Below are 16,840 nucleotides of genomic sequence, written 5' to 3' on the forward strand. Positions count from 1 at the left end.
ATACCAATCGAACTATCTTTGCTGAAGAGTGAGAGAGACACACTAGAAGGAAAGCACTACAATGAGACCCTTTAGGTCTGGTCCTGTTCTCAGTCACATCAGCGTAAGCCGAGTCTTTTTAAGTTCCAGAGAATCAGACCAGTGTAAAGCCAGTGTGAAATAAAAAGCAGGCCCTTTCTCCTCAGAGTAAAACGGCTTCCCCTCAAGTCAAAGGGCCAGATCTTCACCTGCATCAGAGAGCCACTCAGTGCAACAGGAGGAAGGACTCTCCTCCAACTCTCCTCAGGGGCTGCTAAGGGCTAGTTCAACCCCAGAGCAGCCTCAGTGCCAAAGTCCACTATTCTAAGTTCCAGAAGCATGTAATGTCCCTTCCCTCAGGGCCACTACCATGGGCAGGGCTCACTGAAGCAAAGCATGCTCTATCCACCCCCTAGCACACCCCTGGGCTCCTGCCCCCCACAGCCAGCTGGTTACCCCAGAATCCTCAGCTGCTCCAGTAGCATAAAGGGGCTGGAGCAGAGGCCAGGAGCTGGATCCTCAGCTGCCTTATGCTGCTCTGTCAGTGAGATTCTTTGGCAAGGCAAAGCAGCTAACTCTTCTCTGGGGTGGGGGGAGGCAGGGGACAGGGCTATGGGAAAGGTAGTGTTGTTGGGGTATCTTAATGTCCCACTGAATCCTGAGTGCTGGAACAGGCCAGTAGTGGCCAGAAGTTAGAGAAGTTCTCTAAGTTGTACTGTGGGGAACAGGCCTAGCACAGATCAGCCCAGCATTCAGAGGGACAAAGATGGCTGAAGACTATCCATGCACTTTCACCCACACTGCTCCGACTGCTCTGTGACTGCAACTCAGGATCTGGGCCAAAATCTCTCTCAATATAGAAAACGGGATGACCCAACAAGGAAAATGTTGCATATACAATTCCTGATCCTGGGATCTTTGGCATCCCCCCGTTTCCCCTCCAAAATTCTTTAACACAGACACAACAAGAGGCACTACATACTTTAAATGGCATAGGACATTAAACTGAGAAATTCTCCCTGCGTGTAGCCTGCTTTCCTCTTCCCTTCCTGCATATCAGGAGTGCCTGACAGCTGCTTAGAAACTGGAGAACAAAAAACTTTACCAACACAAAAAAGAAAAGACTGGGTCTTGATTCTGATCTCACAAACTCTCACTATATACTTATGTCAGTATAACTCCATTGAAATCAATGGAGATACTCCTGACTTAGGGTAGTATGAACTCAAATTGAGCCCCTAGTTCTTAATGTTATGTGAAGAAGAATATCCAGTGATCCTATGTCCTCCAAAATCTTTTCTGAACAGGTGGTTTCACCCAGCTGGCATCTGACAAGTCTCACTTTGTGAGACCACCACCATTTTTTCCCCTATTCCTCTGCTTTCAGCATGAGCACACCTGGAAATCCTTGAAACTCACTAGAAAAGGATTCCAGGATCATCTAGACCCTGAGATCTAAAGTTGATACTCTAAAGGTGAAATCATTTGGATGTCTTTGCCCAGCACCCCAAAACAAACAATTGGCCAGATCCTCTGATGGTGTCAGCATAGTTCCATTGACTTTAATGGAGCTATGCCAATTTACACCAAGTTATATCTTCCCTCTGCCCAGTGTGACCAGGACATGAACTCATTATTCTCTGGGATGAGTGACAGGCGAGGGGCTCTACATGCAACAAAGACTTACCTGTTCTGTATCTTCCTAGCCAGGGTAAAGGCCTGGAGCCAGTACTCCCCCCCACCCCGAAACTCTCCACTGAAGTGGAGGACTAAACCTGAATCCAGCACATTGAAGAAGGCAACATTTTTAGAAAGAAAAAAATTAAAGTCCTGAGCATCAAACTGAAGAATTTGATACAGAGAAAATACATTAAAAGGAGTAGAGCCAAACACGGCAAGATTGGCAGGTCTACGTCTTCTGCGCACTAATGGAATCTCCCCACCAACCAATATGCATTTCTTACAACACAGAATAAAAGAACAAACTGGCAGAGTAGATCGTTTAAGCAGCCCAGAAATCCACGCACAACACATGGTCCAATTGGATAAACCATGGCTGCAGATGCACCACTCCATCCATCTGCTACCTCCAGATTACAGTAACAAACACAACTTCGGATTTTAGCTAAGCTGGTGTAAATCAGGAGTACCTCCAGTGGTCTTGACTGTAAGCTCAATCAGACCAGTGAAAATCAGGAGTAACCCCAGTGAAGTGAATGGATATACACGAGTGTAAATCCAGTAAGACATCAGAATGAGGCTCAATGCAGTTACACCAGTTGGAGAATTAAGGCTACAGTCGCGTCATTTAAAATTTGACCTCACTCTTTTAGTAACAGAATGCAACATTCTGTATATAATAAGATCAGGGTACTATCATTTTTCTACTGTGGATATATTCTTTTAAAAGCCTATTGTATTTATTATTCTATGTAACTGACTAGACCAATGCCTTTTGTCAGCACCTATTAAACTTTCAAGTGTTGCACTGATCTGCCACAATTGTTCCCTTCATTATAAAAGGATTTTAACCCTGTTTCACTCTGAGTAGCTCTCTACTAAGTCCACACAAAGCCTCCACGGCCACCTGCCCATATGCACACTCGTCTACCATAAGGTCTCAGAAGTTGTAATTTAATTGCATTAAACTCTAAGTAGGAGTAAAAACCTTTTGAGGAAGGAAATGGCTTTACTTACCGTCAGCCATCACAGAAACAACTGCTGTGAAAATTAACCTGTAGGTACATGATGCGTCTGCTAAGTGACAAGTCAATGAGAATCTCCACCAAAGATGAAATGAAACGCACGGCAAATTGGTTAGAAAGGCAAGTTAGATCTTCCCTCTGTCCAGGTGTCATTATTATCTCCTTCCTCTTCTTTTTTCCCCCACAAGTAGAGCTGTGCTGTAGCAAACAGAAGGCCATGATATACCAATCCTGCTCTCATAGTCAAATTGTTGAGAGAGGTGTGTGTCTGACTGCAGGACTGGGAATCAGGAATTCAGTTCTGTTCGACAGCACAGAAGGCATAGAGCAGGGGAGGAAGGAGCGAAAGCGGCTACCCCCTCCAGAGTCTGGGCAACTGCAGGGGCCAGTATAGCTCTGGTTATAAATGAGAGCAGCCTCCCCAAGGCTATCCATGGGCTGTACAGCAGTTCAGAACTCCCCACAGCATGCCTCCTCTTGCTCGGACACATCCACTACACCAGGGACCATGGGAAGGGGTGGGAGACTCCACCGGGCATTTGTCAGCCTACACAATTCCTATGCCACCGGAATTCTCACCTGGCCACTTGCCGTTCCTTCACTGTCCCTATACACCACTGGACGGAGAGAACATGGAAAATGACGCGTAGGTGCGCTCCATTCCCTCCCTGCCCCGCAAGAATTCCCAAATTCTAATCCTGGCTCTGATACTGATTCCCTTTGTGGCTTTACACTAGTCATTTAACTTCAGTTTCCCCATCCCATGGGGATATTAATCGCTACTGCCCGGGGGGGTTCAGAGGCTTAGTTAATGGGCCTGGTTATGATCTCACATATACCACATGGTTGAAGTAAATGGAGGTGCACGAAAGTAAAGTCAACGAGAGGAGAGTCGGACCCAAAACTTGAGGGGCTTTGAAGATGGGCTAGATTCTCAGCTGGTGTAAACTGGCATAGCTCCACTGAGAAGTATTTTAGTAAATTCAAAAATAAAAGTTACAGGCCTGCATAAAATAAACAGTTTCTTTCTGTAGAAATACAGGGCCAGATTCCTCAATCCAGTGTAATTCCACTGAAGTCAATGCAGTTATGCAACTGACTGGTCAGAATCTTACATATCCCCTGATGCCTGATTCATGGACAATGGGAGTCTGTTACACTTCACAGCTACACAGCCTGGCTCGCTAACTCAAGCTGCAGCAATTCATCCTGTCAGCTCTGGGAGTTACCCAGTTCAAACCCCAGTGTTGGCCAAGATTGTGGCTGCCACAGTTACACCAGTATAAGGCTGGTATAAGCAAGATCAATACCTGGGACAAAGTCATCCCAGATGCACTTCCATTCATATCAGTGGATTTGACTCATGGGGCCTTTCATTCCAAAGCACTGTAAAGACACAGGAATCACACCATCTACTGCTGAAAGGCAGCCACTTCCGAGGTGAAACATGGCAACTGTTTAACAATACACAACTATTTAGGGCAGTAACCGAAGCAGAATATTTAAGCCTGTTGTATGATACATTGGTGTGTCAGGTCATTTGTATGGCTCACTAATAAGATCATGGATGATCTCATAGAACTGCACTGCATGCCATCTTTGTCCTAAAATTCCTTGAGGTTTAGTTATCTTAGGGCACAGTAAGTGCTTATTGTCATTTTAAAATGGAGCTATTCATATATGTCTCCTTTGCTTTAATGGTAGCAAACACTAGTAATGAGCCCAAATCCAAATTCCTGCTCTGACCCCCCCTGCTACTGTGATCCTTGGGGAAGTTCAGATCCAGACCCAGATACAAACTTCATAATCTGGGTTTATCTCTATAACTGACCTGAACTGAAACACAAAATTGGAAGACACCTGGAATCTGGGGCTTGTCTGATTTTTCTCTCACGTGGGTGTAAATGAGGAATAACAACACTGAGGTCAGTGGAGTTACGTTGGCTCACATCAGTACAAGTGAGATGAGAATCGGGCCTTTGGCTTTAGTTTGGGTCAATCGTATCTTGCACTGATACTTGAGTCCATCTAGGGTGACAGATAGCAAATATGAAATCAGGACACTTTGTGGTGGTGGGGAATAGTTGTGTGTACGAGACAAAGCCCCTAATATCGGGACATTGCATTCCAAACCCACTTCATTGTCAATGGAACTGTCAAGATCATTTCACTGACAGCATGATCATGGTTTTTAAGTCAGAAGGAAATACTCATCCTGGCTGCCAGATGTCAGCCAGCTGTAAGTCAAAAATCCAGGAATCACATCCCTGTTTTCACACATTCGTAGTGGAAAAAGATAGTAGCCATTAATTTTTACTAAGACGCCCATGCACCACTGATTCAGCAAAAGCTTTAAAAGTCAATTCCTTTGTTTTTTGAAAAGATACTTTTGGGGCACCCTGGGCCATATTCACAAGAGTCCTAGCAGGAATAAAGTACCTTCCCTTTCTACCCCCACCAATAGCTGCTCTACAGTTACCCTGAAAGATACCAAGAGCAGTTTCTGGTCAGAAGACAGACTTTAAACCACCCTCCTTGACATTCCTTATTTATTCTCCAGCAGTGACTTCCAGATCAACTCTTCTCTGTTTGTTAATCTGAACACGATTTTTCTAAGTGCCAGCAGTGTGGGCTCAACTCCAGTGTCAAAGTCAAGCTGTGTCTTTGGGCTGTTTATATCAACAATAAAGTTTCTGGAATGGGCACTTACAGCTGGCAATATTGATGTGACAGCAGCTGGCTTTCCAGGGCTAGATGAGCTCAATTTACTGCCCAAAAGCAAGTTTACACAGAGCCAACAATACACAGCATGTAGGACTGAGCCAAGGCCTGAAGGCCTTAACCAGTTTGTACCCAGGCCAAACTCCTGTTGACTTTGATGGGAACATGGACTGACTAAAGACTGAGGCACAAACTGCCCCCTCTGCCAGCCTGGGAGAGAAGGGAACAAACACCTGGCAGACCTTGGGGGGGGAACAGAGGTGGACACAGGACTGCTGCCTTCAGTGAATACTATCCCTGTTTCCCAGACCTTCAGGAAGCTCCTCCACCCGGCATCTGCAGGCATTGAGATTCAGAGCTGTGGGAGATGACTGCTCTCCATAGCATTATTTCTTCCCAGCTGACTGGACTCACTGCCTACTAGCTCTACCAGTATTAACTTAAGCACTTTCCCCTTCTGCAGAGTGGAGCCCTCCCTTCAACAAGGGGCAGCTGCAGGGCTAGCAGGGAATTCTCCTCTGGAGCAGACTGCTAGGAGCTGCAGGGGTCCATGGAGAGACCAGGGAGATATGCCAAAGGCCACCATATAGCTCAGGCAGCTCCCTTGAGATCTGCAGGCTTTGAGGGCCAAGTCTATCTGACTCTCTCACACACACTCACACACCCTCCATGAGGGGAAGGTTGCCTGGATTTCAGTTCCCTGCATGGGATTTTCCTTGAGTAAGGACTTGAAATTTGTCCCATGGAGAAGAGATATGGACAGCAACAGTGGGCTGGCCTTTCCTGGCCTTACCCACGCTAGAGTAATAGCTGGCATCAAAGTACTGTTACAGAAAAATGGATTAGAGATGCTCAGCAAGTTAGATTCCCTTGATTAGAGGGCCAGGACTTTTCAGCTGTCTATGAAGGAAACTGCACAATAGAGCAGCTTCTGTAGAGACAAACTTCTCCATTGAGCCTGTTTCAAGCAAAGTGGCACATCTGCAAAGTTCAGATCTGGATCTGAGTTTCTCTCAAGAATTGTTCAGTTCTGGGGTTTGGGTTCAATCCAGCACAAAAATAGGGTTGAAGCCACCAAAAATATCAGGTCCAGTTCCAAGCTCCAGAATCTATGCTTTCATGGGGGAAAACAACAACTAAACTGCGTCCTTAACAGTTGAGAGGAAAAGCTTTAACACATGATCCGAGTACAAATAAATGCAGTGATGTCTTCCTAAATCTGCAGCCAGTTTATGTTCTGAAAGTAGCGCTGAAATGAGTGAATTGCCCCATTCGGCTCAAGTGTTAGCGCTGGAAACTAAGGACAACAATTTAAATGCCAGTATTGTTAACTATTTTACTGTCTGTGATTTTATCAGAAACATTCGTTTAAGTGCACTTAGCTCAGACCCCAAATTGTCTCCAGCACCTTTCCCAGGAGCCAAAAGCCATAACAGCTCCGTCATCAGTTGCCAGAATATCCAGATTTGCTCCTCCATGCAGTTATGTGTTTTCAGTACAAACATCTATGTCATATTGAATGAAAACTGAAATAGCAGAGAAAGCATCACATTGAATTTAATATCAGGTAAATAGGAAGGCCCTGCTATACTGAATGTGCAATTTACTGTAATATTTAACTCACTAAAATCCTCCATTATTTATGTATCTCCAGCCTGCCACACCACAGTACCCAGAATCCAGGGACACTGCTGAATTTAGGATCAGCTGCCATGGAGTACACATGATATTCATACTCTCTCTCTTTTCTTGCCCTTTCCCCAGGCCAGGGGAGCGGCACATAAGGTTCTTGGTGTGCTCACTGCTGCGGAGGAGGAAGTGTCACAAGGCACCACACTCATCCTTAGCTAGAAAAGCTAAGGGGATAAGAGCAGGCAGAATGGGTGGCGGCTTTACTTAGGCTGACAAGAGTCAGGCTGCTAACTTGGAACAAGAAGGCAGAAGGGGGAATGAACCTAACACCTTGACATGTTTGTCAGATAAGGTTTAAGGCTTCAGCAAGAATGGATAAGCTACTTGCAAAACCATCATGAAACTGCTAGCAACATCAGAGAGGCAGAGGGCTTTCCAGGGCCAGATGTAAATAATCAGAGAGGCCCCAAGAAAAGTAGTATGGATTCAGATCCCAGTTCCCCAGAGTTCAAGGATGTTTAGATCCAGAGATTTGGTCTAGCTCATTATTACTGGAGCAGATAGCTATGACGTTCACATCTGGACCTGATTTTCCCCAAATGTTTGGATCCAGTTTTGGCTCAGTCCTTCTCTAATGATAACCACTGCGTATGACAGCTATGGCTCCCAAAGAATACAAGCAGGGCTTGAAACAGAGGAAAAGGAGAAGATAGGTGAGCCTCTCTCTCAAACTTGCCATGTCCTAAGATATCTTTTTTCTCCTTATGATTTTTTACCTGCACCTGTTTTAATACAATGAATTTGGGGTGGAAGGTTCCCATGGCACTTTCTGGTTAGCTCTGAATCCTTAGCCATTATTTCCTTCCTTGAATAGAACTAGTTCTAATGTTTTCTCACAATGGACATGGTGGAAATTCCATTGTTCGATGGATTTAAACCTGGACTGAACAATGCACAGAGAACATATTAGTGGGAACATTCCTGCGTACTTGTGCCTGTGATGATGGGGTGAGGCAGAGAGTTAGATGGGTTAGATTAAGTAGTTAGTTAGGTTAGATAGATGCACAGACAAGGCCCTAGTCTACACTGACTTGGCGATTTGGCGGCAGTTGACGGGAGTTACACAAACTACGCAGAGTAGCGTGTGTAACTCCCGTCGACTGCTGTGCTTCCCTTCTGCATGGTGTCTTCATTGCACTGCGCCGATGGGAACCGCATGCCCATCGACGCAGCACTACACCACTTGAGGGGGTGATTTACCAGCGTCGACTTCTGGATCGATTGAGCGGGTCTTCACTGACTGCTCAATCGATCCAGATAGGTCGATCTGACGGCGGCGACTTTGCCGCCGTCAGTATAGCCATACCCAAGGATACCTATATAAGTCCTCCCCAGCTCTATTTTTTAGGAATCTAATATCTGTGGATGTGCAAGAGCTTCTGATAAGCACAGAACAGCAGCTATCTCTACACATACAGGAACTGCAGTACCAGCATCTAATGCCTCACCATTTTAAAATGCTTTGAGATGCATCTAGTATGAAAGGCAGTTATGTAAAACCTAATTCTACATGAAGGAGGATTACAAAGTGGTTAAAAAAAGTCACTCAGTTAAAGCTGATGGCACGAGCTGGCAAGCAGCCTGATTAAAGTGACATCTCACTAATCTGCTCTGTGTTAGGAGGTCTCTGCATAAAGGCTCCCACAGAGGGCTGCTGTGTTGGTCTATGCCCTTTTTGGTATCCAAGCAACAGTGAAGTTGTCAGCACACAGAAGTTATTATAACCAGTATCTTATTTCGACAGACAGAGAAGGGAACCGGAGGGTGACACAAAATTCAGACACATTTGAAAAGATCATCTTGACATTTGGGAGGTGGGGGCAAAGAGTGGGGAGAGAGGATGACAAATAATGACTCCTAACTGGAAACCAAGTTGCAGATGCTCATGCTCACTGCTGACTGCACAGGGAGGCCAACATCTGGGGGAGGGGGAATCCATATGTTGTGGGAAAACAGCAAACACCTCAGGGGCCTTATCTAAAGCCCAGTGAAGTCCATGAAAAGACTCCCATTGTCTTCAGTGGACTCTGGATCAGGTCCCAAGTGCTTGTCACAAAAGAACCTCCCCCGGACCATCCTTGCTCAGATCCCTTACAGGAATGCATCCCCAGCCATAGTAAAAATGCAGGAAGAGATAGCACAGGCAGCTTCAAAACACCCCTCCTGTGCTGCCCTCAGCAAATGCATACATAAACAGCTACTGGTAGCATCACCACATTTTGCAGAGGAAATTTTGGGGGTGAGTTTTGAACATGTAGCCATGCACGTGAGCATCTGAACCTTCTACTAGTTCCTGGGGTTACACTGTCTACAAGAGCAAGGAGCTCCTGCTGGAGGGTCCATCCCCACCCCAGCAGCAACTACAGCTGGCTAGAAAATGGATGGTGTTTTCCAGGGAAATTGTCAGTGAAAAGGAAAGTTGTTTTTATTAACTGTACAAATGTCAAAACATTTCAGCCAAAACCTGACAACTATTGAAAATTGCCAAAAACTTTATCCAATTTTTTTTTTTTTTTTTTTTTTTGTTTTAAACCAAAACCTGCCAAAAGTTTCCAATTTTGGGGCTTTCAGTTTTCTGGAGAAAAAAGTTAATACATTTTTCAAGGGAAGCAGAAAATTTCCACAGAAATTGTCATTTCCCTGAAAACGAAATTTTCCACACTGGAAAAAAACTTTCAACCAAAAATTTTCTACCAGGCCAAGAAGCGGCTACATATTTAGCTGATGTGATCACAAAAGTCTGTATGTATGCAAATATATTCCCCTATATTTATGTGTGTATATAAGTAATAGGATGGCATATGACCATAATATCATGATTATAGGCATCATGGATTAACACTTTTGTTTCTGGAGTCCGTCTTTGGCCCTCACACTTTGACACCAAAAGTGTGCGTATGATTCCCAGACCTGCATGGTCACTGTACTAGTAGCTGTCCTTTAGATTTGCATTGGGGGCTGGGTGGACGTTTTAGGTGTGGGGATTGTGTCTCCACTTTTATGGAGCCAAAATAATACAAGATCTAATCTTCCCTCATATTTCTACCATCCAGAAAGTGAAATACTATCAGATGACCAGAAGTTATGTTGTTTTCATACCCTGAAGTCTTTAACATTATTCCAGGAAAACCCAGATGAGCCACTTCCCCAATCCTGTTTAAAATGTGCCTAAAAAGTTGTTCACATCCAAGAGGGTAGAAATCATCAGTAGAGAGGTATCTAAAATCTGCATGCCTTATTCTGAACTTTCCTATAGGAATACATTCAACTCCATTGAATTCAGTGGATTTAAATGTGTGTGAAGCTGGCACGAATGCGATCACAAGGAGTTCCAATGTCTCTCTTCCCTTCTCTATCATTTTAACCAAACACAAATGCATTGTAGTCTTGATGGGCCATACATGAGCCCAAATACACCTTCAGAACAGTTCATTATAGCATGACTTTGCTGACCCAACAGTCACTAGTCAGTCAAAGTTGGCTCCATCCAGAGGAGAAGGTTGGCGGTGGTTCCTTTCAGATGTAGCACCAGTATTTTAAAAGATATCTTTGCAAATGAAGATCACGTTGTAAAGATTCTGGCCCTGAACCTGTTCCCAGTTTCAATGTGGCTGTTTGGGTGTGACCGGGAGCAGATCCTGGCCCTCACTCAGATAGTTTGTTTGAAGACACAGGACGAAGCTTCTAGTTTGATAGCGGGGAAAGGTGGATAGGAGAGGCAAAGGTGATGCCATTTCAAATGCCATGAGACAGTTTTCCTTGGAAAAGCAAGAGATCTTACCTCACCCTTTGGCATTCAGGGCCCTCAGCGCTCTGTCCCTGATCTTCTCTGGGAGCAGGATCAGAACACACATGGTATGCAGCAGCACACGTAGTCCTGTCTTGTGCTAATACAGTACCTTTGGACAAAACCGGCTAATTCACTGGTACCAGTACAAGATGATTAGGAAGAGAGTCTCAGCCTTAACACTGAGAAGCAGAGCATTACTTTATGGTAGCTTAAAGGTTTAACTACAATGTGCACATGCTTAGTTCTGTAGACAGCACAATTACAGGGTGTAAGAGACAAAAGACATCCAGCCTCAGGCTACGACTACACCGACGGCGGCAAAGTCTCTACTGTCAGATGGATTGCTCTGGATCGACTGAGCAGTCAGTGAAGACCTGCTCAGTTGATCCAGAAATCGACGTACCAAGACCACTTTCACAAGTGGCGTAGCGCTGCATCAATGGGAACACGGTTCCTGTCGGCACAGTGCAGTGAAGACGGCGCACAGAAGAGGAGCAGAGAAGTCGACGGGAGCTATGCAAGTTTTTTGCGTAGCTTGCGTAACTCCCGTCGACTGCTCCCAAATCCCTGAGGTAAGTGTAGACAGGGTCAAAGACAGTATTGTGTTGGGCTCGTGTTATAGAAACCTAGATAGTACAGACCTGAATTTCAAATTCAGTTAAAAGGCTGTTAATTGATTTGCCCAGGATGGCTATGGAAGGGTTTAAGAGCTGAACTAGATAGCTATTTATCTAGGCATTTAGGGTCAGATCCTTAGATGGTGTAAACAGATGTCACAGTCAATGGAGTTGACTTTAATAGGATTATGCTGATTTACACTATTGAAGCTTTGGTCCTAGTACCACACTAAACATCTGAGTTCCTAATAAGGAGGATTTCTTTAGTCAATACAATATTGAAAGTCACATACACACAGAGCCCCTTTCACTCACTTTCCACTGGGGTTGTCATACTGCATCCATAAAGTGCAGATAAATTAAACAGTTCCTTTTAAAATGGTTACTCCCGTTGGAACAAATTACACATGGAGAAAAGGATACATGCCCAGGATAACTGCTTCAAGGCATTTGATAGGTAAGGATTCCCTGATCATTTCTCTTGCTGTCTCCATTAACCTAGGATAGAAAAAGCTTTCAGGCCTTTTGGTCAAAATAGTCAACAAAAATTAAAGGTTCCCTCTTACCTGAGTAGGAGCCAAATCCCTCTGGTCTTAGTGGGCCCAATTCTCCTCTCAAGCCACATTTGTGCGGATGTAACTCCACTGATGCCTATGGAGTCACTCCTGATTTACAGTGGTGTGGGATAAGAATCAGGTCTTAATTTGCAGGTAGTCAGGACTGAGTTGCAGCAGATGTATTAGAGAACCCACGTCTCAAAAGTGTCACCTTTAAATAACAGGGTTTGCTATTTTCCTTATTTAGAGGCAGATGCTGATCCCTTCCCTCCTGTTCAGTAGTACCATGCACCAGCTGAAACCAATGAGACTACTCAAGGAGAAAGGTCTACCCACCCAACATGGGCAAGGGGATCAGAATCTGAGCCTCAGACTAATCTCTACGGAGAAGGGACTGTTTCTCCCTCTGTGCTTATACAGGACATAGGGACTCCAGGTGCTCCTGTAATACAAACAAACACTAACAGAATATATTATTTCTCTACACCTCCACAGATGTGCATGACATTTTGATTTAAAACAAAATCCACTGATAAATTATTACTAATGAGACGACAGCTCCGCTTTGATCAGGAAAAGCCAGTACATTTTCAAGTAAGTGGTTGTATCTCCTGCTGCAGCACCTTCAAAGTTGAGAGCTACCTGCCAGCGGAGTCACAGCCGCTTAGAATGAACATCCCGTCCTGAGGACTGCTGCAGGCTCCAGCTCTCTGCATTCACAAAGTCTCCTCTTCGGAGATGGGGATTCTCAAAGAAAAAGTTATCGCAGATGGCCCACATCTCATGCCGACAGGAGCTTGCATAAATAATCCCACATATGCACTGTGTATGCTGCACAGTGCTCAGCAGTTCCAAATCCTCTCCCAGCACAAGGGCTGAGCAGCTGAGCTGTTTACTAGCTGGTTCTCTGAGGGTGGGGGCAGCCTGCATCTCTCCCCCAGATCCCCCACAGGGCAGCTGCAGACAGGGAGGCTCCATGGAGCTTGGCCCCATGACCCTTTGTGCAGGCTCCCCAAATGCTGCACCTCCTCACAAACAGTGTGTCTACAACATCCAGGCCCCTCTGCATCAACAGAGGAGGAGGTACGACTAGCCCCTTTCAGTACCAGCGAATTACACCTATATTGGAAATGTCTGATGTTTGAGGCGTTGCTAACATGAATGAGCCTACACAGCAGGCTAACATCCTCCAACACTCAGAGCTCAATTCCACCCTATGACACAGCTGAAATCATCAGGCCCAGGGTTTCCCCCTCCAAGGGCAGAATTGGGCCCAAAGTTGAGATTTTTTTCAAAGCTGCTTAGGGGTTTGGACACCCAATTTCCACTGGAAACTAATGGGAATTGGGCCTTCAAATCCCTTTGGTGTCTCTGAAAACCCCACCGTAAAAGTTTTACATGGGCTGGAAAGAGACGATATTTTCTCGCCTCCTCTGCGTTACCCTGCCTAGCCTCACAGGACTGCATAGCAATACGTCCCTGCTAGTGCTGGTGGCAGCTGCCAATACAGGCTACAATGCACGGCTGCCATGCTGGCAGGGCACGAGTTCTGCAAGTACCTGCAGCAGGCTCGTCCAACCCTCATTTAAAAACTGCCCTGGCACTTTGTGGAGAAAAAAGGTTAAGTGAGCTAAATGCCCCCTTGTGCCTGTGGCAATTGGAGTGGATAGTGCAGGTCTGCAATCTTTTTAAAGAAACAACACCATCACTTGGAGCATACAACCTAGTCTCAGTGCAGATGAGAAAGGGCTATTGTGCTACTGACACAGTGCTGCTGTCAGTCAATAAGTTATTGCTTTTCTGGGCACCCTGAAAGGATGGAGAGAGAAACAATGCATGGAAGAGGATAGGAAGAGACTCAGAGATAGAAGAGAATCATATTCATTAGTAGCTAAGACACTAAAGTGTTGAAAGGGAAGTTTTATTTTGAAATTCTTCTTTAACCTTTGCCTTTCCCACCTCATCCCATCTGGAAGAGATCCTTGCACCACAGAAACGTCATCTACATTTGAACTAGAAAGGCTGTTAAAGATATACCTGTCAAAACCCTAGTGTCCGATTTTTGCAATCTACTAACTTACCATGATCTAACCCATCTTAAAGTGTCCATGTTTTCTGAGCAGTAACTCAGTAAAGATGGCCTCATGATTCCATGGTCATTGTCTTTCAGTGATTCCCAATTTGTTTCATTAGAAAAATCATCTTTTCATTTGCAAACTACCAGGCCTGCAGACGCAACATGGAACATGAAAGTCAAGCTGGGTCTTGTCTGGCTCCAACCACTTCACCATCAGTAACGGAAATCCTGCCAGTGGAACTCAATAAGGATTAGGCTGATGGTGTGGAACAGAATCCTAGTCATTCTCCCAGATCTGGCGCCAGAGTGCTAACCGGAGTAAAAAGCAACACAATCACATTTTAGCCAGGAAAGGCAGCGCCTCGGACTCTAAGTGCAGAGAGAGAGTGTATTTGTCGGGTAGGAAGGAGCCACACGTGTAACTTTCCTCATGTACGACAAGCCCCAAATACGCCACAAAGCGCCATATAAGTCAGAGTTTTACAGACTTTAGCTTTGAAATCTGGACATTTCAGGCGCACGTCACACCAACTGTTCTCCTTCGGACGGAGACCATCTCCCCCTCTGCTCTGTACAGCACTGAGCACACTGACCATACAAAAATCAATGGCAGAGAAGTCAAACGAGATTAGACACTGCATATGCTGAACCCACTGGGTGCAGTCTCTCCAGGGGCTGCAGCATCAGGTCTCTTGTTGGCTGCTACTACAAATTCATTATCATCGCCCATTGCAGAAGCAGTCAGCAGGGGTATAATATTAATGTCTCCATAGCCAGGGAGCCTCTGCAAACCAATTGGCATAAACAAGATGCCAGCTTAGTAGTGATTTATCTGTCATGGCAACATTCATATTGTTTATGAATGTTATAAAGTTACATTTAATGTATGTTCTGTTTACAATGCTCAAACTCATGTCTTGCATCACAGTTCTCCAAAACACGTAAGAGGTCATTAAGGAAGATTTAAATTCAACACGTGAGGCATTCTGCTGGCTTGACGAAGACAGACACATTCTGTCTATTTTTGCACAACTCACCCCATGCTATCGGTCTACCTCTCCCTGGAGTCAGTGGCAGAATGGGATTCAGAGCCTGTCAGCATTAGATCACTAGTATGGATCTGAGTCTAGTTCCCTCAGCCTCGCCTCATAAGTCTTGTGCTCCAGCCCCCTAATCATTTTTTCAGGATTCTCCCTCCCCACCCAGAACCCTTATCTCACCAGATCCTGAGGTATCAGAATCCCAGAGACCCAGGTAGAGGGAAATACCGGAGGGAAAGAAAAGCCAGTGATGGAGCACATGCAAAGGTTCAGAAATGTGTTAACTAACACAATGGTATTAAACAAACCAACCTCAAAACCAGACTGCCTGAACAGAGGGCATGGTATGATAAAGATACGTGTAAGCACCCAGCTGTGATTTAAAAAAAATTGGTATTAATGTTGAACTTTGAGATAAGAATTTTGACATTCATATTAAACCTTGTGATATGATACATTATGCACAATTTTGGGGAAAAGCCTTTGGACATGCTAGGAATGGAAAGACTTGTAATATTAAGAAACCTTGATGATGATGATGATGATGATGATGATGCTTCTCAGCTATTACCTGTAAACAGTAATCAAGCCTGTCACAGCAGAAAAACCATAATAAACCTACTTTGCTGTGTGGAAGGGGAAACTGAGGCACACCGCCTCATGGCTTTGGTGGCTGGATGCTAAAAAAACCCTAACATACACTGCCTTCGAGTTAGTCAGTGACTAATCCTCTTGCAGTAAACTAAGGGGGAGGTGTGATGCACTGTACCTCAAAACAGCACCCTGTAACCTCCATATTTACCATTCATATACGGTTATGACATATTTCAAACAAAGCATACCAGGTAAAACATCATATGAAAGGTCATAATCTGCTAAAACCCATTGTCCAGTCAAAATATGTGTATCAGTGTGTATCAAGTTATGAGATTTTGCTGTATAGTTGTTAGTGAAATATGCTGTAAATTGAGAGTCTCTTCTACAAGAGTGGTGATCCCTGCCCAGGAGGATGTTAAGTGGCTGTTATCCAGTAGGGGAGTTGTAATCAGGGGACATACAATTCAATAACAGTTGTGCAAGCACCACATAATGGGGATTGCTCAACTCTAGGACTCAGCCGCACTAGACCATACCAGGAGGATTGCTCAGCCCTGTGACTCTGCAAAGCCCACCAGGACATGTCTGGGCTAGTGTCTTCCAGGCACATGGACTAAAAATATAAAATAGGGAACAATGGCATCATACTGGCCTTTCTCCTCCTGCACCTACGCTAGAAGCAATAAGAACACTGGAAGACAAAGACTTCAATAGGCGACTGGACCCAGGCTAGAGGGGGAAGCCTGTGTATTAAGAACTATATCCAGTGGAGTGAGAAAACTGCTTGAGGGTAATGAGGTTCAGATTGTGCCTTTGTCTTTTATTTGCTTTGGGTAAAGCTCTCTGACATTTTATGCCTATCACTTATAATCACTTAAAATCCATCTTTCTGGAGTTAATAAATCTGTTTTATATTTTGCCTAAAACATGTTTTGGTTGAAGAACTTGGGAAATCTCAGCTCATGTTACAAAAGCTCCTGTGAATCCTCTCCACATTGAGGGAGGGGCAGACTGGGTAATAACCTT

The 16,840-nt window shown here is 44.7% G+C and overlaps 1 protein-coding gene across 1 annotated transcript in view; it reads right to left on the bottom strand.

Moving 5' to 3' along the window:
* Positions 1-16,840, bottom strand: part of VASH2 (vasohibin 2) — a 62,680-nt gene that overhangs the window by 18,682 nt on the left and 27,158 nt on the right. The window contains exon 5 of the mRNA XM_067564990.1: positions 11,967-12,041. Within this exon, the coding sequence (XP_067421091.1) occupies positions 11,967-12,041 (75 nt within the window). The remainder of the gene's footprint in view (positions 1-11,966; positions 12,042-16,840) is intronic.

Source organism: Emydura macquarii, unplaced genomic scaffold (genome assembly GCF_026122565.2).
Source record: "Emydura macquarii macquarii isolate MOO-44397 ecotype Brisbane River unplaced genomic scaffold, CSIRO-AGI_Emac_v2 contig_2676, whole genome shotgun sequence".
Taxonomy (NCBI): domain Eukaryota; kingdom Metazoa; phylum Chordata; order Testudines; family Chelidae; genus Emydura; species Emydura macquarii.